Consider the following 26,079-nt stretch of genomic DNA (forward strand, 5'->3'; position numbering starts at 1 on the left):
GTAAGAAAAAAAAAAAGAGCCTGCAATTACCACTGTGTGGTACCCTGTATATCAGTGTGCACTCAAATATAAAAAGTGCCTATTATCTGTATTGTTACAGACTACAAAAAGTGCACCTTCAAGGCAGTACAGCAATTTACCAACGATGGTGTGTCTTTAAATAACTACATTAGAAGATTGAGCATTAAACAACTTTTAATGGCTGCATCTATAGAAAAGTTTGTGGCACTAAGCCATAGATCTTTCTCATCTGAAATTTATATTTAGATACGTAATTTCTTTTATCTGTATACCAATTTCTCATTGTTACAGAACATATGCTCTTCCTCAAAATAACTCGCTATTTTTGTACTATTACTCAGCCACATACTTCCACAAAGCTGCAAGTGTTACTTCAGATAAACTTAGTGGCTTTTTGGCTAGTTTCCATGTTACTTTAATAACAGAAAAAAGACTACCTAGTGAAGCATGCTTCTGTATCCCCTCCACCAAACTTGGGTTTGCTTTGCATGAGGGTAGTTATCAGTCCCAAATTGACTTGTGGGGATGGAGGGGAGGAAAAGGTATAAATTCCTGCACATTTCCCCTTTGGTAGAAGTCTTTCAGACAGGAATGGTATCATATCCTACCTCTTAGTAACTCTGATGACTTTTTCTGCTATTTTAAGTGTTTCTGAATGCAAAATAGTAGTGGTCCAAATTGTACAATTATATCATCACAGGGTGGATGAAAGAATGTTAAACATTCACAAGATCTAACAGAACTGTTCACAAATATGATAAGCATCTCTCTAAATCTTTGATTTGATACATTTAGCTACAGCAACTTAAATTTCAAATGTTTTTCAATAAATTACCACTGCCTCACTAATTGCTATTCAGATGTTATGGAGTCTTTGAATTTCATAGCCCTGCTACATACTACCTCTTCCAGAACATTTTTGCATCAGCTGTTATCATTAGCACACCAATGCCATTTCCCTCCCCAATCAAAAATATAACTCTGCAAGACATACCCTTCAGCAACAAAAAGTCTTATTTTATCTTTAGAAGTAACTTATTGCAACCATAGAGATATGTGGGGTTTGATATGTATTTTTTAAAATAGAGACACCCCACACATTTCATATAGAAATAAATATTTCAGTATTCTTCAAAATGAAGCAGCAGCTTGTGTCCTATGAGATTTGAAAAACAAATTGACAGTCTCTCCATTTTGATCATCATGATAGATTCAAATTTGCACAGATACGGAAAAAATAGGAATTTAGCAGGATGCAATAATACTAGCTGGTTTTTATTCTAAGTGTGCATAAATTTCTTACCAACTATATGCTTTCTTTTCTGTCTTAGAAAACTATTTTAGACCACATTAAATGGAATTTCATCATATAAAGTAATATATTCTCATGCAAAAACTCTCATTTGTTCAATCACATCATTTGTACACATTTTACTCAATACTGCTGAAGTCTACAGAACCAGAAATTTATCATAAAGGCATGTAAATAGTTTCTAATCTAAAAAAAATTCTATAAATAAAAATAATTTTTACTCTAGAAATTTACTGAATCCTCATTTCATAATGTTATAAGCCTAAAAAGGACTTGCTAAACTTGGTCATTTTGGGCCACTGACCTTCCTGTCTAACTCCTCCCTGAGGAAGCTATAAAATCCCTGTCCTGCCAGATCTTCAACATGTTTTGAAGAACAAGATTTCCATTTGTTTGGGGATGTTCTGAGAGGAAACACACTTCTCTCAAGAACTGCTTAAAGCTACAGGAAAAAAAACTGTTTTGGACATGGGAATTCTGAAAATTGAATGCCAATGAAGTTGCTTCATCACACAGTGAATGTATCAAATGCTGTTTGCACAGCTCCATTCCAGCAGAACCATAGTTTCTGGACATCCAACATGAATAAACAATCTACAAAATGTTGTGAACTTATTTTTCTCTTGCATGTATCTTACCACTTTTTAATATCAGTGGTTTTTAGCCTCTTTTCCCTACAGTCCTCAGAGATGACAATTATTAATCTACAAAAAAATTCTCCTAAATTGTTTATGATCATAAAAAAAATTGATGGGACACAAATGTGTTGCTAGGGAAGCAACTTCCAGCTGGGGAGGACTGAAAGACCTGAGAAAGGAAATGCATGTTCAGCTGCTCCAGGAAAGAACCATAAAAGAAGGTCTGACCAGTTTGAGTGTTAACTCCACATTTAACAGAAATGAAACTATACTGTTATAAACGTATTTCCACTAGCACTGTCCTATCAATATTAGCTATCCTGTAAGCAACTTTAGCAGAGTTTTCCATGTTTGTTATATGGCTCCTGTTAAGGAGTCCTGTTATATGAGTCCTGTTAAGGACTGCTCCACATTACACAACTAAGCAGGATGCAAGAAGCTCTAAGGAGGAAGTTGAGGCTGTTCACTGAGAGGCAGGGAGGGGACAGCAGTAATGTACTGACCTTCTGTTTTCACTTTTTCATACTCTATTGCATTCCAACTGCTACTGGTAAGTAAATTACTTGGCTTATTTAAAGCTAGCAGAACAAAAGCAAAAGGCGTAATTGTCATGCTGGTATAGTCGTTAGATATCTACTCTCTCTTACCAAGTTATTCCCCCAGTTTATCTGCCTGGGAGTCAGATAGCTGCCTCACATCACAGCACAGCAGGGCCACTATCACTTACTCGTTATCATCAAACCACCTGCAGCCACACAGACATGGCTAAGCTGGAGTATTCTTTGCCCGTCTGTATCACTTCGTCTCCTGCTGGGAAACTAGCCTGTTCTATTTTCACAGAAGCATAAGGTTAACACAATATGGTTTTGCTGCCATAGTGCTGCTGGCTAGCAGAGTAATTCTTTTCAATATTAGACATTAATGGGTAGTTAATAAAAATTTCTTTAACACTCTTGTCTTTGCTGGGCAAATTTTTATGAAGAAATGCTTTTATCAACCAAAACGTAACTCCAGTAAAATACAAATAGAAGCAAGACAATGAGCGCAACATTTGTCACGTGTATGTGAATGATCTTGTAGCCTGAAATGGGTCCAACTGTAAATTCATAAGTAATAGAACAAAAAGTAATATGGAAAACAATTAAGCATGTATACACCCTTGAATCAAAGCTCAGTTTGAATTTAGTGTGTTTGATCAAAAAATTAAAACATAATCAAAACAAATTCTAGACTGAAATTTTTGACTGCATTTTGTTTAAAAGTATCCTCGTCCACAGTTTGAAAGTGCTAGCATTCAGTTATTGAAACTATTCATTCTTCAACAATAATGGAGCTGTGCCTCTAAGAGAGCCTTCAAATATCTCAATACTAGTTTGTCAGTTTCTCTTCATTAAGTGATGATAAGCTGAGATCAGATTACCAGTTTTTTCTTTTGAAAAAGGAATAAACTACAAAAACTCTTAATTTAAGAATTAGGAAGTTAACAAAGATAATAATTTAAGAATTAGGAAGTCAGCAAAGATAACTTCAACTGATTGTCAGATGAAATATAAAATAACATAAATATCTTCATCAATATTCCCAAGCAGCTGCCCAGGGAATAGTAAGAATACTCCCTTGAACAATCTTCAGACTCCAAACCCTTTCCAACCTTTGCAAGGAACTTTCTGAGATAGATATGATTGTGGCTAAGAAACCTTCATGCATTTATCCCTATGTAATTGTTCAGACTCCTCTTAGACTCAAATAAAAAAAAAATAGCATCTTACTTTGTTTTGAACCTGTCTCCTGCTAGCTTCATATGATACCCTTCAGTACCCCATGGGAAGCCCAAGCTTGAGCAGCCTCCCGGCAGGACCTGTAGACTCATGGGGAGAGGAACCCATACCGGAGCATGTTTGCTGACAAGGCTTGTGACCCCATGGGTGACCCATGCTGGAGCAGCTTGTTCCTGAAGGACTGCACCCTGTGGAAAGGTACCCACACTACAGTAGTACATGAAGATCTGCAGCCCATGAGACGGACTCATATTGGAGAAGTTCATGGAGGACTTCCTCCCATGGGAGGGACCCACACTGGAGTAGCAGAAGAGAGTGAGGAGTCCTATCCTCTGAGGAGGAAGGAGTGGTAGAAACAATGTGCGATGAACTGACCACAACCCCCATTCCTCGTGCCTCTGAATCTCTGAGGGGAGGAAATAAAGAAAATCAGGAGTGAAATTGAGCCTGGAAGAAGGGAGAGGTGGAGGGAAGGTGTTTTAAGGCCTGAGGTTTGCTTTCACATTACTCTACTCAGATTTGACTAACAAGAAATTTAATTTCTTCAAGCGGAGTGTTTTGACCATGACGGTCATTGGTGAGGGATATATCTTTGCCCTTATCTCCATGCACAAGCCTTTCATTATATCTTCTCTCCCCAACAAACTGAGGAGGGGAGGGATAGAGCAGCTTTGGAGCATCCAGCCAGGGTTCATCCACCACAACTGCCAAAGAATGTGGCTATGTTTATGCATGCCAGTAAAAAACCTGACAACTGATACCTGAAACATTCATTTGGCCAACATCGTACTATGGCAAAATACCTCCAGGGCTGGGACTGCACTCTCCTGGTTTCCTAGAACTGATTCCCAGTGATTTTGTTGTCCAGTTTTGCTGGATCTTTAAAATTCTGAAAATACAGCAAAACTTCCCTTTTCTTATAAAATAGCATTTTAGGCTCAAGTCTACTTAAACTTTGACCAACTATGAAAATGAACCGTTCTTCAGATAAGAGCCTTATCTGGTTACCTGTCTAAAACACATGCTGTTCAACTCCTGTGTTACGCACTATTGTGATTGCACCTCTTTATGTTGTTTAAAAAAAGGTAAAAAAAACAAACCGAAAAAAGAAACAAAACCACAAACCTAGCATACTTTACATTACTTGTATTTATTTTTTAAAAGCATGGAATTTAAAACAAATGCTTCAGGAAATTATTATTGCTTATTAAGGAAAGCATCTTTCTCACAGTCCTACATTCACATTGAAATAATCCAAGAATTTGTCAATCACAAACTATTCAGCAGATACCAGAAACACAGTTTGGCATGCAAAGAAGTATTAGGAGTTTGAATGACACATTTATTGATAAAATAGGAATATATTCATTTTAAGTGTATATTTCTACATCCCAAACCAGATTTAGTTTTCCAGCTATAAGAAAACTTTTTGTAAATTCATATTCAGCCTACTGTTATATAACCTGTTATATATACTGTCAACTCCTGCAAGTCTTACATTTTTTGATAAAGAAATCTTTTACCAATAGAAAAAAAAAGGTATATTGGTGTACCAAAATTCAAACTTTTGAGTTTTGATTATGAATATTAGTAACTTTTTTAAATTTAATAAGTAGTTTTATCTCTTCAAGCACGGCATGCTGAATGCATGTTTAAGAAGTATTTGCATTTCTTTTACCTTTAAATTGTTAGCATTTCCAGCAGATTAGAATATAAGTCTGTAGGAATCGAGAGATATGAAAACTCAAGCCCTGTGAAGCCATTTTCAACAAAATTATTTTAATTCATTCAGGATAGAAATGCAAATAAATCTCTTGAACACACACTGAGCACAGAAAATTGCAATGAGACTCCAATACGATTATTATAACATGAGGTGGAATGAAGAGAAGTATTAGTGTGGCAGCTTGGAATTGAGAATTTCTAAGGATACAGACATCAGATAAGCACTAACGGGGTCACAATGTCTTTGAATCCAAGGAGCAGCAGTAATTTTCAAAATAATATCACAAAATTTAACAAAATACTACAAATTTTTCATCAACAAGCCCAATATACAATAACATAGGTTAGTTTAAAAAAAAAAGATACTATATTTTTAATCCAAGAAAGATGAGAACCACTACTATGTTTTATAGTTACTCAGGGCTGAGAAGACCTGGCATGGGCTACAACTGTCAGAACTCACATACCCTCCTTTTGTCTCTTTCTCTTTCCTCTCAAAGACATTTTACGTAAAAGTAGGAAAAACGCCTATCAGATGCATCAGGCATTTTACTTCTGTCTGCGAGGAAAAGTGACAGCAACGTTTATTCAAATATGTTAAACTTTACAGAGATATATGGACAGTGGAAGAGCACACACTTAAAAGAAGACATAGCACTAAAGGCTATTGCAGAGCATGCACAGAATGAATGTATTTACACACACCATTACAGTTAATGAAATTAGCTACATATCCACCAAAATAAAACTGCTGAAAATTTAATTTTTTAGCATATATAAAAAAAGGCCAGAAAAGAGATATCCCTTCCCTCTTTGCTTTCTACTGTCATCGTAATCTCTTGATTCTCAGAGGTTAAGAAATAATCTGCACTTATTTCTTTTGGCATTCTGTTATTTAAAATATTGAACACTCCTAAAGAAGTATGGAGTTTTGGGGGGTTTTTTTTGCTTAAAAAAACATATTTGGGGGAAACTCTGACTACATTAAAATTTTATTCCAATATTGATTAGTTTGGGTATTAATTAGTAGCTATAGATCCACCCTAATTAATATTACAATCGTTTCATTTACTGAACTTCACAGATATATTTCTTCTTTTACTGCATTTTTTCTGACAAATGATATGGAAATCCCTCAGCAAACTCTGCCATAAGATCAACACCCTTTCAAATACAAAATGGGAAATGTATCACTTTAAAGGTTGTAAGAAAAGATAGAAAAAAGCAGCCAGATAATGGTACACTTCAAAGGATACACTGCACAGGAGGGAATATATTACCAAATAGAAGAAAAAGGTCAGCTCTTTCCCAATAACTAGCCTGAACTAACTCACTTCATCTGCTTCCTGGTCACTAACTATGATTAGATATAATGGGTTCCCTCCCTTACAAATACCAACATATTTTAAATCAAAAAAGTATGGGTTTTTTTCTTACAGTAAGAGAGGGAGTTTGAAATAACCAAAAAAGCCCAAAAACCCAAACCCCACAAAAAACATGTGTAATAGCAATTCTAGAAATTTCATCTTAAATGAAGAAGAAATTCAGAGGAAAATCAGAATATTTGCAAAGAATCCAGACTTACTTTTAAAAAAGAGCAGTTAAACTGTTTCAACCATATTATGGATACTCATTCCATACAGTTTAGGTCACTTCCAAAATAAATTAATATAAATTAAATTAAGGAAGCCAACTTTAAAAGCATTCTGAACAAGGATTTAATGCAATCTGATGAATCTGCTTCAAATCTAGTTAGTGCAGATTAATTTTTGAGTGTCCTTGTGTAAATAAGCCCAAGGACCTCAGAAATGCTGTCACGCAGAAAAACCTGGATAGTTTTAAGATCACACACTATAATGCATGCAAGACCCTCTATAATAAGTATAAGACTTTATTACAGCTTTATTTTTTTCCCTGCTTAATTTTGTTTTAAAAGGGGACATTTGCATTTAAATTATTAAATTTGGATTTATTTTTTTTACTTTAATAAATCACTTTCTCTCTTCTGGTGGCAGTGTTAAAATGAGGACAAGGATCTACTTTTAGACTAATGTTAAAAGTAATCACAGAGTGAGAATTCCAGCTAAGCCTATAAACAGTCATAATCAACCAGCATTTCCACATTTGGGAATATTTACTTTCATATAGAAAAGAAATTTAGCATTTTCCAGAAAAACACAGGTTTTTATTCTTAAAATCTAAAAAGAAATAGAGCACTGTAAAAAACTTATCATCATTTCCTATTTTCAATGTTCAACCTTTATTTATATGTAGGCATAAAACAATCTTACACATGGCAAATTAATATGTTCATTTACTCCCATGTACAAATTCAAGCAGATAAGATATTCTAAAATTATCCATCATTTACAGGAAACACCAATATTACCTTGCTTACAATAACTCTCAGGCCATCTACAGCAAGAAGGAGGAACAGAAGTTTCTGATCTAAACACAGAGGTCTATGAACACAACCAGCTCTGTCAGCTTTAGCTGCCTTTACTTTAAGAAAGGTTTGGGCTCTGCTACAACAGAACAAAGGAGAATCCTGAATGGTTAACTAAATACTTGGGAAATATTGAGTACTTCTCAGTGAACAAGGCCATAATTTCTTGTATGTGGTAATGAGTTTGTTTAGTTCAGTGAAAAAGAAATCCTTTAAGATAGGGCAACTCTACCTCCTAGTAGCCTATCTCACTTGTGCACCAGCATGGTCTTTCACACCTTCCATCCCCTAACTGGCTACACATTATGCTGCTACCGCTATTCTGTGCTGCTTCTGAAGCTATTTCAGTCAAAATGTACCAGATTAGCAAAACCCTAATATTTAAACAAGGGCTGGTAGTGATAGGACAAGGGGTAATGGTTTTAAACTGAAGGAGGACAGGTTTACATTAGACATTAGGAAGCAATTCTTTACAGAGAGGGTGGTCAGGCACTGAAACAGGTTGCCCAGAAAGCTTGTGGATGCCTGATCCCTGGAAATGTTCAAGGGCAGATTGGATGGGGCTTTGAGCAACATGGGCCAATGGAAGGTATCCCATGCTAAAAACATCAGAATGAGGAATTCTTCCTTGTGATTCCGCTTAAGTGAAACATTTAGGTACTTCATGAGGCATTTGTGAAGGAAGTTACTTGAAATTTTAGAAGTTAGAGTACAATCACCAAATTCAGAAGTCAATTATTTGCTCTAAATCTGATCAAAAGCATCCCTTCCTGCTCTTCCTTCCCTTAAAAGTAAAGAGCTCCCATTGCACAAATAATGTACTGCAAATATCTTTAGTGGTAAAGCATACTTCTTTGCTTGTACCCATTCAGATTTGATGAACAGCACAATCAACATAAAGCTAATTCTATGTCTAATCCTAATCTCTTCAACAAATAAGTGTGAAAGGGAAGAAAATAGTAGATATGGAATGCATTCTCTCCTCTACCAGACTCTTACCAAAGGAAATGCTGCAGTCTCAGCCAAAAAGCTCATGAGATCTCATTTCCCCTTCCTTTCTTGTTCTCCTGTTAAGGAGTGGGTCATAATTATCCTAAGGTAAATAGAGCAGTACCCATTTCTAGGTCACTGACAAAATATTTCAGTGAGAAAGCCTGGAAGCAATCAAATCATCACAGAGCTTTTTCTACAGCTAGGATGATCTAAATCCAGGCACTCATCAGTTTAAGACTAAATGTCATGTATACAGGTACTTAAAAATTCATCTGCACAGTTTTATCACTTCTGCTGTCAAAAACTGGTAAATTCTTGTAATTTGATTTCAACCTAAAACATCTTAGTTTCTAAGTGTTACTATTTTAAGAACCACTTGTAAATTGAACCTGCAATCATGTTCAGACAAGGACAGATTTGCGAGTTCTTAAATCACTAGCAGTTTCAGCCAATAATCAAATAAACTAAACAAGAGCAATTTTAAAAAAAAAAAAGAGTCAATAACTGCATTTTCAAAGCACTTTTGAAAGTTATTTTCATACTGAAATGCTTCCAAAAAACCCTGTAACCTAGAACTCTGCTTGGTTTCAATTAGTATAAAAAAATCACAGACCACAGAAAGACTGATTAATCTACTTCCTGTAGTTAAAAAAAAAAATCTCATGACTCATGAGTATGACAGGTGCAATAGAATTAAAGTCGATGAGAGAATGTCACACTGCCAATTTCAGACAAATTTGCATTGTAAATATATTTAAATATAAGCATTTAGGAAAATAAAACAAACTCATCTTACCAACCCATCTCTAAGCTAGATCAGGCAACTAGGCTACCATCAGAAACAGGCTGGAATTTTTGTGTGGTTTCTCATAGGAGGCTTAAATTTATAAGATGTTGACAATTTGCATGGTAGACATTGAAGTTGAGAAATTCTGGGAGATTGGATGAAGCAGAGAAAGAAAAATCCTTATTGAACAAAAAGAAGATGTTATGGAGAAAAAGGCATTTCATTCAGAAAATGCAATTTTTCATTTAAACACAGCAAATAGTGCTAAGGCTAAAAAAAAAAAAAAAGGCTAGAATATCAAAAGAACATCAAGACCTTAACTAAATCCAGTTACCACAGAAAATGCCAAACAGTGATGCGAGAAGGATATGGAGACATTTAATCACTCAATATGACTGCTTTATGCCAACTGGAAGTAATTTGTATCATCTGCTTGTAAGGCAGGCACCTTAATCAATCCCATCTTTTAAAAGCCTTTGCTTAAACCCAGACTCATTTTTTGGATCTTCTACAAAACTGTCTTCATCTGACATCACTGCTAAAAACCTGGTGACTTGCTTTTCAGGTTTGTAGAGCTTGGCTTTAGCTACGACAATTCCTAAAAGAGGCTGCTTCCTCAAATACAGTCCACCTCCTTCCCCCCACGTTTTCCTATAATCGTAACACAAGTCTAGGTACGTAAGTATGAGATTGAATAGCAATTTATATGTGCACAGTTAGCAATGGTCTGAGGCTGTGCAATTTCACACTACTCTCCCTCAGATGCAGATCAGTAGACCTCGTAAATAGAATTAGGATGATCCTGCAGTTTGAGGTATTCACCTTCAAGACTCCCAATCAAAGCATAATCCCCCGCCTCAAGTAGTTCCAAATCAAATAAAGCAGACTTGAGCTTCAGTTTCCCACTTCCTAGATTAGTCACTGAGATTCCCAAACACAGCCTGAACACAGGTCCCCAGCAGCAAGCTGAACTGTGGAAACTGCCAAGCCTCGGAACAGGTTTGGGTTTCAATATCATCAGTTAAGCAAAAGTGTGCAAAGAACTCTTTCTGAAATCATATGGGCTGTTGTTTGATGGACATTTGCCAAGTATCATTCTAACACACTTCCTGTACTTTATATAATGCCTTACCCCTGCAAACTTACTCCACAGAAGTCCCACTGATCATTACACTATTAATTTAATTTATATTGTTCTTCCCTTGCTTTCAGTGGGATTGTTCCCAGAATAAGAGCCTTGCTGTACAAAGATGCAAAGTCATAATCCAGCTCCTGCTGAATACAGCTGTGAGCAGTTACTGTGCATGTCTTTGAATTTAGTATTATGTAAGCTTCCTTTGGCTCACCCATGTGGAGAAATATTAAAATAAATTAACATTTCACTGGTTCTCTAATTGGAAGTGTCTGTTCGAAACAAATATGTTTATCAAACAGTTTGACTGGGAAAATACATTACTGTAGCTGCAGTTACCCAAATTACATGCTGTCTAAAGCAAAAAGGGCAAAAGCCATCTGGCTCCATATAACTTACATTTTCTAGACAGCTTGCAGCTGGTTCTGATTAAGCAGCATCTCAGTACTCCCAGAGATCTATTTTTAACTCTGCAACTTTATTTTTAGTGCTCGCACATCCAAGGCACATGGTGTTTACATTAATAAATGAACAACCACCTACAGTTAAGAAAAGCTTTGTGCAACTCTTGTGGCACACTCACTGCACAACATAGATGGATGGTTAAATAAAACATCATGTGTTCTAACTAAAGAGACCTGCCCCACCTCTTGGCTATTTACAGGACTGCAGAAACCATCTCTGGAGGGCTTGAAGGGCAGGAAGACAGTGATAGACAAAAGGATGATTTATGTCTTCTGAAGTAACACCGGGTGGCATGTCCTAGAAAGAGAGTACATATCTCTTGGCCCAACCCCTCTCCAGAAAAATATATCTCTTTTTTTTTTTTTAATGGAATAATTATCAATATACAGTTCAGAATGACTGAAATCTGCAAAGCCCTGAAATTGTCAGAACAGTGGATGCTGCAAGCACAGGAAACTTTAGCAGAATTTTTAATTTTTTTTTTATAGATAGACACACATACATACACACAGAGTTTACAGATGATTTTTGATTATAAAATACCAGATCATTCCTGTACCATTGAAACACCCCTTTCACAAAGATATTAAACACGTGCACCAGAAAGGTTAAATGTACAACATGCTTTCTGATTTTTTTTTAAGGTCTCTATATTTTCTTTCCATGGTATCACTGAACTCCAATATCATAACTGGGGGGGTGGGGGGAAGGCTAAGATCAATAACCAGCTATAATGAAGTTAGACATAGTTAATCTAAAGCTAAACCACGCTTCAATTTAAAAGATTAATTCCATTTTGCATGCACTTGCAACCTATTCTATTGCATAGACTACTATGCACGTTCAACCTCCTCCCTCTCTGGTTCTTTACTCTTCCAAACCAAAGCAAGTAGCTGCACCAGACAGTGTGAGTTGTCAAAGGGCCCTGCTAGCACTGTTCACAACAGTATGCCCCCAGAATTTGGTTCTGGACGGTTATACCGGAAGAACTCTTAATCCTGAAAATAAAAGATTTTTACTACTTCCAGAAACACTTCCCAGAGGTAAGAAGACACAAAACATAAGAGAAGTAATCCAGATTTCCTTTTAACATGCAATTAAAAGAATTTGCTCTTCCAGTCCATATCCACTGAGCTACATCACTAATGTAACAGACTTTGAAACTAGTGCCAGCTAAACACCTTAGAATCCCATCAGCAGGAATGTTTTCAGCACCATAAAGTACTGACTAGCTGTAAAATCTTAGCCAATTTTGAAACAAATCTCCATTTCAGCAGCTAGGTGTGCAGAGCACCAGAGAAGCTGGTCCCAGTTCCCTTGTGACACTGAGGACCAGTGCCAAATGGAAGGGAAGCTATTTCCCCAGGAAGTTCTTTCAAAAAATTTCTTTTCCTTACTCACACTTTAGACACACTTATTCTCATGTATTCTTAGGGTTTTGCATGTGTCTTCTCTATATGCATTTTTTCTTATGTCCTTGTTCCATATTCTTTTAAGCCAAGTCCAGTGTTTGTTTTCCCCCTCCATGGCTCTTAATGTCTCCACTCTATTTCATTTTCGCTTCTTTATGTTGCTTTCAAGCCACCGTGTCACTGTCTTTCTTCTTAATCCTCCTCTGCATGCAAATGCTGCATTTGTTTCATTATTCAGTTGACTGGCTGGAGAGTTTCCTACTGAAAACACTACATTATTAAATTCCAATGTACACAGATCTGCACCCCAAAGACAGCAGCTGTGTCTCCCTTCCAGAGAAATGAATGGCGTCTCCACAAGTCTATAGGTACTCCTAATCAGCTAATCAAAATCAAAACATCACTTGTCAATCTATCACAGATTCCTTGGATGGTAATGGCTTAAGGAGTACTCCCAGGAACAAGCTTTCTTGCACGTTTTGTGAGGGAGAGTAAATAGGCCCCTCAAGTGTATGCAATAACATGGTGCAAAAGGACTGTCCTAATATAACAGTCTGAAAAGCTAAAATGTTGATGAAGTCACAGAAATAGCACATGGAAAGGTGATGCAGTATTTAATATAGCAACACTGTGTGTTTTGAGTTCCTCTCTCTTCTACTCTTTACAAAATAGCTGAATAGAAAATACAAAGTACTCAGTGGCTATTTCAGGATTTTCCTGACTTACCTTACATGTACTTGTGAATTTGTCAACAAAAAAAATTGTCTAGGGCAACTCCTGAATGTTTCAATAGAGAAAAAAAGACATCAGGATCGGAGGCAGCTTTTGAGCATTACAGAAGAAAGCTCTCTGCACCCACAGCAACTGATGAAAGCTGAGCTGGGGATGACAATGCAGAAAGAATCGTGTCTTGCTGATACCATCCAAGGAGTCTTTCTGCTGTGCCTTTTGCAACCGGACTTGTCTATCTCGCATTGGCCTCTTTAGCCACCAGCGCGCTTGTAGCAAATGTGGGTAGAGCCCTTCCCAAATCTTCATTCGTGAAGCCTGGCCATGATGATGATATTCACTTTAAGTCACTAAAGATATACTTCAAGGCTACAGAAACAGCTGCAAGCACCTTAGGTGGAACTGTGAAAGATATCTGATGTCTGCTTTCTTCATGCAGCTTAAAGTTTGTGTATTGTGCACTGGCCTTCACTGCAGGGTACTGCCTCAAAATAATACTGTTTTAAAATACAATGTAGATTTTTTTAAATACAACTGATATGAGTCACACAACACAGAGTATACACAACACCTCGTTGTCTTCATACTTCCAGAAAACCTTTTTATCCTGTACCATGCCTCAGATCTGTAATCCATTGAGGATTTCCCACTTGGGTCAGATAATTCTCCGTTTCCCAGTGTAGGAAATCAAGAATACAGACAATATGAAACTTAGATAAATTAACAACACAAACATGCAATTTTGAAAAACCTGTAAACTCTTTTCTGCACAGCACAGATGCAGCCTTAAAGAGCAGTACACAGACGAAGCCACGTGTGATGAGTTGTCATCTACATCACTCATACCATGGCAATGTCCTGCAGTCAAGCACTGAGGGTGCAAACCCTTATTAATCCATAATCCAGACAACTGAGAGTGACTGCAAATCCAGGGATATTAAGAAATGAGAGATTAATAAACAATAAGTACTTGCATAGTTTTATGTACCAGAAATTTTCCTGTCACTTCCAGGTGGTACGTTAAGAATCTAAGAAAATTGAAAACAAAGAGAGATTCAAAATTTTGATCTACAAAAAAAGGTTAAAGAAATGGATTTTTACAATCTAGTAAAGAGAAGACTGAAAAGAAACACTAACAAATGCTACCCTAAGAGAAGAACACTGAACAAGTGAGGGGGGGAATAGCATGGCAGATGTCACTAGTTCTTATGTCTTCAGATCAAACAGCAGTTAATTACAATTGGTAATAAAAGGAACTTTGGGTAGGAATTCAGAAATTTTAAAACAGCTCAGGGCTTTGTTTTGGCAGAAACTGCCAAAATGCCAAACTAGAAATTTTAAACTCAAAATATCCCATGTATAATGAACGGGAGTTTTGTCCAACCCTCTCAGATTGCCTTCCTTTCTGCCAGAATTTCCAGCCAGAGATCAGTACCTGAAGGAGACTCCACTCTTGGACAGACATTGAGGTTGACAACATCGACAACCTGCATCAACAGCCCCTAGAACTACAGTCCACACCAAAACTGGGCATTACTCCAGGACCCCTGACAGCTGCTCAGCTTTGTCATAACTAAGAAAACGTAAAAATGGAAGGGAGGGAGGGAGGGAGGGAGGGAGGGAGGAAGGAAGGAGGGAAGGAGGAAAGGAAGGAAGGAAGGAAGGAAGGAAGGAAGGAAGGAAGGAAGGAAAGTGTTATCTAGGTATTACACGACAATCCTCTCCTGTAGAAAGTAACAGTCCAAAACAAGATCTTTTGTGTTAATCTGTTTTAAACCTCATTAAACTTTCAAAAGGAATTCTGAGTTTCCAAATCTTGCATATCTAGACTGCAATGCTAAACAGAAACAGATATAATAGTAGAAACATAAACAAAAAGAGTAGAAACCTTCTGTTTCTAAGTAAAATCACACACGGAAATAGGTCATCAAGGGGGACTGTGGAACTCACTGTGGTGTTAGTATTTAAAACTGAAATTTGTCTAGTCTTCTTGGAGATGACAATGAAAAAAAAAAAAAAAGTCTGGAGGCAGGTCCAAATTATGAGTTTGGTTCACCAGATATAACCAGAGTTTGGATCTACCCACAACACACACATCATCGCCTGAAGCAAAGTATGACCCACCCACCTCCAATTTAAATCATACCTTGAGCTCCCTTTATAGACATTCATTTGCTAAACGCTACAAAGCAGCGCTTAATTTCTAGACTAAGATATTCCATACACTCTAACATTTTAGACTTTGTAATGAAGTTTTGAAATTGCCACCAGCTTCCAAATCAAGGTGCAGCGAAATAGTCCTGCTTTTTCTGAGTTACCGAATCTGCAAATTACCTGTTATAAGTGTTATAATTATCACTGCAGAAACACTTATTCTGCAGAAACACACCTGGGTTGCCAGAGACAAAATTAGGAGGTGGTGTGTGGGTGGGAAAACATTAAAAGTTGGCAAACACGCCTTTTTTAGGGTATTCAATATAATCAACATTCATGCAGCAAACCTATCAAATGAAGAAACTAAAATAAAGGTTTTATTCATGGTGTTTTATCTAACTTTCTGTATAATGCACTATTCTAGAAACATAGCCTTACAAAAAAATGTAGCTCTTATAAATTCATATAGGACAATATTAATTCCATAACCTTTCAACAAACCATATTTCATATACTCCTAACTGCTTTGTGTTGCATATATCTTAATGGATGTGAAAGAATGTCTGGCGGGCAGATGCTGATCTATCACTTTAAAAGTGGTATGCTGTATAACAGACCATGTGACCTTGTTGGTCATTTCTTTCAGCTGTACAGTTCAAAACCAAAAATGTTCACTCAGCGTCCAAATTCTGCATAGACAGAACTGTGAACTCTTAAAATCCATAAAAAGCCAGTAAAGTGAAGATGTGTGAAGTCCTTAGTATTTCTCTTGAGCTTTACCTAGGTCTAAGTAGTCCCATTATACAGTTTTGGAGGCTGATCATACTTCTCCTGCTCAAAGATCACTCATGATCCTTTCTTTTCAATGTAGGATGAGTTAAACAAACTTTTTCTCTTCCCTCTTCTTTCCTTACCTTGCCAAGACCATTGATTGTGTGGCTATGTAGTAAACCACAATGAGAAACCAATCCAGGCTAAACCCAACTTTTTTCTTGGGAATAGCTGAGCCTGGATCAGTTCCTGAATCCGTTTCATTCTGTGGCCACACAAATAAGCATACCTGGCACAACTGAACAGTTGTGAAGAGTGAGAACAATGGGCAGGCAGCCACTAGAGCTGCTTATTCTGGCACTGCCACTGAAAAAGTCATTTCTCGAAATGTAACCTCCTCTTGTGGAGGAACTGTGCAGTTCCCTGGCTTACAATCTCCCACCTGCTCTCCTACCCTAGAGGTGACTCTGTCCTGTCTTCTCCCCCCACTAAGACAAACACACAGCAATGAGTCTTGACAACACATCATTTGGTAAGTGATTCAAGTGACACAGCTATCTGATGAGTAAAATCACTCAGGAGGTAAAGTGTGTTTGCATCAATGCAGGGAACCATAAGCATCTTTCACACTACTTGTATTTTCACATATAAAGAGCCCTGCTAAAAACACAATACCCCAAATGCAGTCCCCTTCTCCCCTAGGACGTGGACGACATGGAAATGGCACAAATGACACATGTCAACTGCTGAAATTATATGGAGATAGGACATTTCTTTTATTGAGCTCCTTTAGATTCTGACTTGATTTGGAATTACAAAATATTTTTGTTCCCAGAGCAATTTCCTATACTTAGGGAAGACTTTACAGGTTAAGCTAAGGAGTTTGCTTCAAGTAAAGCCAAGTTTTCATGAGGCAATGCAGGATGCTTCCATTGTGTAAGCTTCCAGCAAGCACAATGACTTTAGGATTACAGACAGTAAAATAATAAAAGCAGAGTTGGTTAAATATTTCCTGTGAGACTGGAATACAAACTTCTAAGTTTGGAGGCTTTCCAAACTCAGAGTGATAGCAGACTTCTATTCAGTAAAAACACATGAAAATTTTGTCATACACTTAGTGACAATCAAAGCAACTTCTAGATGGCTGTTGGGATTTATAGTTTGAAAGGATGAGTCAGATGAGGAATTAGTCTCCCCATCATTATCCAGCATAATCCAATGGTTAATTATCAACACTGCTATAAAACACCGTATTTTCACTCTATAGAGAGAATGCAATCCTCTGATCTGCCTTCCCTAAGGTCACTCAAAGTAACATATACATTTACCTATTTAAAGTTCACTATACTCCAGTAAAAGTGTAATTGTGCCATCTTGGTTTAATGAACTAATCATAGCAAAAATTGTGATAACTCTAAAAGACAGTGAAATACTGTGTTTTGTTAATGGACAATAAATCTGATGGCTATTTCTAGAGATGCATGTTCTAAGTGAACACTGAGGATAAATTATGTACTTAAAATGAGAAAATGTTTTCACCTCTAATTTAAAAAAGCCATTCTGAAGAATCTTTATAAGCTTCATAAAGCTTTCAAGATTTATTTCCAGAAAGCTAATTTAGCTGTTGAAGTGCTAGTGGTCAAAAAGTCAGACCAGTGCTTTGACTACACAGACCAACAAAACAGTTATTTTTAAAGAGAAATTCTCAGACAAAACCATTTGGCAGCCAATATTAACAACTGATTCCTGAAAGAAAAAAAGCAAGATAGTTCTAATCTTCAAGCACAATATCTGTTTGAACAGATAGAAATTTTTTATGTATGCATAGGTTAAAGTTTTTATCACCTTAAAGCACTGCAAATTTATACCAAAAAAATACTCTTCAGATCTGTTTTCTTCAGTTAAGCTGAATCTGCAGAAAGTAGTAACTAATTCCACAACACACTGTCTAGGTGTTGTCATTATTTATTCGCTTAAAACCTGAAGAGTTAGCACAAAATAATAGACTTTCATGAACATGTGCAAGTGTAAGTACACAAATAAGGGCAGAACGATGACACTTTAATGCTTTGATTATCAGTTTTAGTTGTAAGTGCTGTAAATTACTTCTAAGTAAGTAGCTCAATGAATTTACAAATTTTAATTACTAGCAAGTGAACAAGATAATGCTTTCTTATCCAATGCATGCACAGAGCATTTTATTCATTATTTGGTAGTCTTGTACATTAAATCCCCAGTGGCAGAACACATTTTGAATCCAAATTTTTCACTCAAACTAGTGAATTGTTGGGATTTTACCCAGAAATACCTAGGTAAGGATGTCAGGCTTAAATTATTATGAGAAAAATACAGAGAGAGTCTGTACAGCAACGACTTTTACATTTCATGAGGGCAAAACTAAGATTTATGTCAGACTGAAGCTATTTTGGAGTTCTGTAAGGAGATTCAAGAGGTCAAAATCTGAGCTGAACATCTGAGTCGTGCTTTGCATTGAAAGTTAAAAAAAAGAAGAGAATGCTGTGGGGGAAGAATCCTTCTTTTACACACTTCATTATGGCTGAGCTTGTAGATTTTATTTTTTCCTTTTTGATATCTTAAAGAGCTGCAGTACTCTGTCATATATAGACAGATAGACATAGATAACATAACTATTAATCCTGAAAGTTACTGGGCCATACTCAGTGAATTCACCAAATATATATCTAATCCAGCCTGTGATGTATTCCTTTTTTAATCATGGAAAAGTCATCACAAAGTCATCACAAGAAACAAACGTATACATTACTTCAGTCTACGATCAGAGATCCAAAAAAGATCCATGCACTTACCTTTCATAGAACTAAAACACCTGTCAAAGCAGACCTATGTGTGAAGAATAGGTTTTAGCCTTCTGGTATTTCATTTACTACTTTTTTCTTTTAGACTGAAAGTTCTCATAAATCTTTTAACCAAAAAACTGACAAATACATTTTAAAGTAACATACATGAGTTTTTATCAAAATATTCATCTGTTCACAGAATCTAATGCTGGTGCAGAGACAGTTACTGGACTGTAACATAACCTTTCACTGCATTTTAGTTTTAAAACCATAGTGAAAATAGCATTTTGGAACATTTTCTATACTTAGTCTTTACTAATATGAGGAAAATTATTTGTAAAAATGCAGAGCAAAGCAGAACAAAGAAACAGGGGGAGTCAACTTCGCAGTGAGGAAAAATAAGCTATTTCTCATGAGGAACAAACAAATGCCTATCAAAGGAATTCAGAATCAAGATGATAGAAAAGTGATCCAGAAGTAGGAACTTGCAGAATTTAGCACACAACTCCTTTCTCTTCCCACTCAGTTTATTAAGAAATATCACTTTCTGTTGACTACAGCAACAGGCAGCTCATAGAAGGTACTAAAGACCTGAAAAAATAAGTAATGTTGTTGAAGAGCAGAAAGAAGTTTGGACAGGGATTTCCAAACCATTATATATCAGACTTGGATTTTAATTCAGTTATTACCAATAGCTAAAAGAGCTGATTTCATGTAGGTGTAGGTAAGTAAGCTAGACACATTTTGAACTTGTTCTGTTCAGCAGCAGGCACATGTTGATACGCTTTTGAAAAGCAAGGACAGTGAAAAGTAATTCCATGAACAACTTTAGTGGTTTTGCTGTTTTGTTTTTTAATAGAATAAATTTCATTTAACTATTCTAATATTGCTTTTAATTTCAAGGTGAAAAGTAAAGCACAAAATCTGAGAGATCTGGGTGATGGGAGAGGCAAACAGGAGAAGAAATGAGTTCTATCTGGACTCATTCCCCTTCTCAGGTTACAAAAAGAAAACCTATGATCTCTATCTTCACAGAAATATTTATAATTCACCCTTCCCCACAGATGCTGTTTTTCTTTGAAAAAATCTGAGTAATGAATACTGTATTAAACCAACACATGATTTAAATGAAGCAATCTCCTGTTCAGATGAGTATTACCCTTCGCAAGGGTTGAAGTCCTTGGAAACTGAGCTGGTAGGCACACAACAGAAACAATCTCTAACTATACTACCATGTTAACAGAAGATTATATTTCAAAGTACTGGAGAGTTAGAGACAGACAACTGCAAAATACACCTGTGAGTATATTAATTCACCACGGGGTGAATTGCGTCCTTGCGGTCAGGATGGCTGATAATATCCTGGAGTGCATAGGGTGTGGTAGGGTGTGGTAGAGTGTGGCAAAGTCAAAGGAGGTGATCCTCCCCCTCTACTTGGCCCTAGTGAGACCACATCTGGAGTACTATGTCCAGTTCTGGGCTTCCCAGTACAGGAAAGGTAAGGAGCCACTGGAGAGGGTCCAGCAGAGGCCACAAAGATGATTAAGGGACTGAAGCATCTCTCTTATGAGAAGAGACTGAGGGAGCTGAGCCTGTTTAGGCTGGAGAAGACTGAGGTGGGAACTCATTTATGCACATAAATATCTCACACGCAGCTGCCAAGAGGATGGTTCCAGACTCTTTTCAGTGGTGCCCAGTGACAGGATGAGGAGCAATGGCCATAAACTAAAACACAAGAAGTTCAATATCAACGTGAGGAAGGAACTTCTTTACATTGAGGGTGGCAGAGCACTGGAACAGGCTGCCCAGGGATGTCATGGAGTGTCCCTCTCTGGAGACATTAAAAACCTGTATAACCTGCTCTAGGTGACCCTGCCTTGGCAGGGGGGTTGGATGACATGATCTCCAGAAGCCCCTTCTAACCCTAACAATTCTATGATTCTGTGAAATAAATATTTTCTTTTTCTGTACAACGCTTTTTATGAACAGCAATCAGTTCAGAACATGCAATGGCAACAGAATGTAAACATTTCCTTAATGATCTTACCATTTATAACAAACAAAGCAAACATCAGTACCTTTCTCTGCTGGGATTCAGCATTTACTTTACAGATTAGCAAGAACCTGGTCCCTGAAGGTTCAGAGAGCTGGGATCAACCTAAGAGGCTACAATGTTGTTGCAAGTAGATGTTGCTATGCTGGAGACCCTTCATTGCATCATACAATGTAAAAAAATACTTACCTGCATTGGTGCTGTGAACAAAATCTATCCAAAGAGGTTCCTCAAATACCGTTTGAATAAAACGTGCATAATTTTTTACTTGTTCCACATCAGTTCTTTCAATGGGCTTTCCAACAATTTAGGTATGAAGGGAAAACTATTTTAAGGAATATGTATTTTTCTTCACTTAGCACATTACATTATAAAAACACAGAAATCTGGCATAGTGCACACAATCTTTGAACCTTCTACAAAATTTCAGAATTTTTCATTGGCAGAACAAGCCAGCCATGAAGTGGACAGGCCTATACCATTCATCTACAGAGTAACACTACTTTACAAGTTTGCCTCTTGCTTTTTCTTCATTTTTTTTTCTGGAAGTATACTTATCTTTCGTGTAAACAGTATGTACGAATGTACATACACAAGTTATATATATAGGTGGGATAGATAAACAGAACAAAACCTACATTTACCATTTTGTTGTAACTTACAACCATGACCCAAAATGAAAATGCTTACAATACATTATGAAAATTTTCATGTCTTAGGTACCAGACACATAGATTGGTATTCAAATGAGGTAGCGTTCCTGGTGTTACACAACAGAAAAAGCGTAGGTTTAAATATGTTAATACTGTTTGTATACTGTATGTGCCTGAAGTTTGCTGCTTAGAAATTATTTTAAACTGCCCTAACCACTGGCTGTAACTGAATATAGCAACCTATTCCTTGAAGAAGCTCAAGATTCTCAGGACTAAAAAAGAAAAAGTACAAAACCCTCAACTCAGACAGTACTAGACACATCTCAATTAGGCTTCTGCAACTTAAACTATGTACCATTAATGCCAGAACTGCCTTCCAGCTTGTACCAGGCACACCAGCACAGGAACAAGCTGCTCATGCCACTGCCAATCCATTAATTTTTCTTCTGGAATACTAGGGATACTTCCTCAACTACTGGAGTGTCTTACAAGTGAAACAAGTACATCCTGATATATATTTTAAACCTAAGTAAGAAGTTGAATCAGAGGAATCACAGAGTCACAAAACAGTTTGAGTTGGAAGGGACAGTCCTTCCACCTCTTCATCTCATAAGGTTAACCTTCATAAAAAGCAAACCACAGGAGAAAGAAAAAGAAGCAATAAAAATTGCCATGGGACAAAGACATATTAGCCATATAGGAAAAAATGCATATGCTTGAATAGGACTGGAAAAGGGGAACTCAGTTACTATGGATGCAATAAGAAAACTTTGCAATTTTAATCTCCTAAAAAATTATGATCAAGTGTTAACTGCTCACAGATGTAGAAGACCTCTCCTATCACTGTATTCCCTATCAGTCCATTACAGTGACCACACTGGAACCAGAAATTTGAATGACTGCCAAAAGGTGATAGAACACTTCACAAAACACATCTCAGACTCCCTCAGTCGGGAGACAGAAGAGATGTCACGTGGAGACAGTCATTCTCCTTTAGTCCATAGCATTTACTTTAAGCAGGATGCGAGACGTAAGTCCAAATAAATTCTGCCTCATTTCCCTTTCACTGAGGGAAAGAAAAATGAGAATCCCATGGCTGGCACTGCCGTTGCATACTGCATTTCTGTACATGTCACAGAGGTGTTTTGAAATAGTAGCTGAAGCAACTCATGGTTTTCAGAGGCAAACTCTAATGATGGGGGACACTAAGGACTAGATTTAAAGATATTTAGCCTCCTACTAAAAGCCATGGTTCTGAAGTGTCTAAATACCTTTACAAGTAATCTGATCATATTGAATGTTTCTTCTTTCTTGTATTAGACTTAGTCTGTAGAAACAGATAGCAAATATGCATTCATGTTTGCTGTCTTCTTTCTTCATAGTAATAAGAGCATTGGAAAATTTATTTTCTTTTTGTAAGAGACAATTTCATTTTGGTCTATTTCCACAGACTACATCTAATAGAAAAGAAGAAACATTAAAAGATACCCAATCGACTGAAGTATCTTGGCATTTGAACTGCATGTTAGGAAAGTACAGGATTACTTCATATTAGGCACCACTGCGATAGAGATAAAGGCATGATTTTCTGCTGAAGCCCTGTCATGTTTTGTCTGGATAATTCACTGAATGTAAGAAAAAGAGGCCAAGGCTGAAATCCAGCTATGCTTGACTCTATTTCATGTAAAAGCAGTTATTGCCAGTTTTCAATACTACAATCAACAATTCTCCAAAGGTCCTCACCGAAATAAATTTCTATGAGATAGGGCATCTACAGATAAATACACCTTAAAAAGTATTGCAGTGTTTTCCCTAATGCTTTTATAGGCTGTTTGCACAAAACCGAAGCAGGCTTAAAATAAGCCACCTGTAAAGGGTTATTTTACCAACAGTACTAGAAATAAATACTTCAAGTGTGGGTGAACAAAGTGCGAACCATATGGGATGTTGCACAGATTTGAACTGGGGACTCTCGCTCCCCAAAAGAACTGAAGTCAAGACATGTTCCATATGTATCTTGGAAGTTTAAACACTGTGTACAGCTACTGATAGTTCCCTTTCTATCAGGCGAACCTGCAGTAAATTCATTTTGCAGGCATTGGATAAAGTAGGTTAAGAGATCATTGTTAATTACATATATTTAAAGGATGAAGCTCTGCAGAGAATGCCCATTATGGGCAAATATGACTTTGGACCCAAAAAGAAAAATAACAGAATACCATTCACAGTCTTTTTTTCTAAAGAAGCAATTGTGCAAAGGCAGAAAATAATGACTAATTACTAGTACTAGTAACTAAAATGTTATAAAATGCCTATTCATGTCCCATCATGACTAATCAGTTTATTAATAAAAACCACAAAAATGTTTTAAATGCACTGTAGGATAATACTGTTTTTACAATTCAACTGTGACAAGTTATCCCCAAAATAGCCTTTTATGTCTGTATAGCCATTGTCCTGCTTTATCGTATCATATCATATCATACGAAGCGCAATTGGCATATCAGTCACTTGCCAAATTCATTTCATCGACACAAAGAATTATGTACTTTCTAATACAGCACAGAGTTCTGCAGGAGCAAGGTATAAATACAAATGAACTGACCTGGTGTTGTGGAGCTCATTGTTCTTAATGGAATGGTATCTTGTAGACAGTGTAAAGAAGTCGTTCAGATTTTGAGATTTTTCCAGAAGCAGGGTAAATCTGAGTAAAGTAAGAAGAAAAAACACCTTTGACTATACACTGACAACATAATATTTTTAATATGTTATAATTATGTCAAACACACTTAAACAGAACTGTATTTAAAATTTCTCACCCTGAAGGTTCTTTCTATCATGTACATTTTGCTGCAAATCCAAGAGCTCATGAACACTGAAAACAAGAATAACATTTAGAAATCCTCGAGCTTCAGAGCAGTCCAGATTCAAATAGAAATTTGCATTACAGTCCATCAATAGTCACATAAGAATACCAGAAAGTAAAAGGATGAACTGGTCCTTTCCCTTTTCTCTATGATCAGGGCACTATACAAAATAGAAAACTTGAGGAAGAAATATCTGGATTATATCCTGATGGTTTAATTCATAGTTTTACTCTTACTGTAGATGTCTGCAGTCAGCATCGAAACATGAATGTGCAGAAACAGATCTGCATTCAAAAGTCTTTCTGGAATAGCTACTACTTCCGTAAGCTCTCATGTTTAAACAGCTCATGAATAGAACTTGTTGAAATAATTAGCATAGTTGAATGGATCTCCCACGACTAGCTAATGAAATCTCTGACACCACGAAGATAGTCGCTAATAGTGTGGGCTGCTCAAGAGTAGGGCAAGGAAGGTTCTGCAATTTGGCTCAGTCCTTTCACAGTCCTGTGACTTTCTCAGTTCAATGCAGAAGCAGAGGCAAAAATGTTCCTCTAATACTCCCATCTGCTGAAAGTTAAAAGCTGCAGAGAAGAGGCTTTCAGGGAACTAAAATATATTTTCATTCAAGCATGATATAAACAGCATCATGAGAAAGAAGAGAAGGTTGTAGTGCATTACGACTGTGACTATCCTATTCAGCCACTGCTCCTAAAGCATCTAAGTAGTCAAAGATATTCTTAGTGCTGAATATTTTAGCAGTTTTTGTCACTTTTTTTAAAGCACCAACTGCACATTTAGTTTCAAGCTGAGCTCAGCCAAATTCCAGATAGTAAATTACATTTTAACCAAGTATAATCACTTAAGTTTAGCATCATTATCATTCAAGAAAGGTAAATCACACATTTAGATAAGTAACTTCTGCTTTTATGCCCCATAAAGCAAGCTGGACATACACTGCTCAAATAGGGATGATATCTGGACACTTCCAACACTCCAACAGACAGCACCTGTAAAACCAAAATTCATACTTCATGAAAATCCTAATTACTTTCCCTTGCTTACCTGACGTGTCAAAATTCATCAAATACCAGATGGAACTGCTATTAAACTGAACAGACTCTACAGTTAATCTAATCCAAAACCTGCATTTGGGCACATCCTTACTTTGACTGAGGCAGGTGTACAGCTCCAAGATCCATCAAAATAAGGACAATCAACATGCAATTGAGGAGTTTTAAGATTCAACTTGATTTTAGAGAGCTCATTATTATCTTAGCAGCTACAACGATCATGAAAAAATACTTTCCAGTGAATCCAACATCCA

At 36.8% G+C, this 26,079-nt stretch overlaps 1 protein-coding gene across 1 annotated transcript in view; it reads right to left on the bottom strand.

The window, feature by feature from the left end:
- HDAC9 (histone deacetylase 9) overlaps positions 1 to 26,079 on the bottom strand; it is a 460,923-nt gene that overhangs the window by 399,852 nt on the left and 34,992 nt on the right. Inside the window, exon 2 of the mRNA XM_032684266.1 lies at positions 24,494 to 24,592. Coding sequence (XP_032540157.1) covers positions 24,494 to 24,512 — 19 coding nt within the window. The 5' untranslated portion in view covers positions 24,513 to 24,592. The remainder of the gene's footprint in view (positions 1 to 24,493; positions 24,593 to 26,079) is intronic.

This window comes from Chiroxiphia lanceolata, chromosome 1 (assembly GCF_009829145.1).
Source record: "Chiroxiphia lanceolata isolate bChiLan1 chromosome 1, bChiLan1.pri, whole genome shotgun sequence".
NCBI classification, from domain to species: Eukaryota; Metazoa; Chordata; class Aves; order Passeriformes; family Pipridae; genus Chiroxiphia; species Chiroxiphia lanceolata.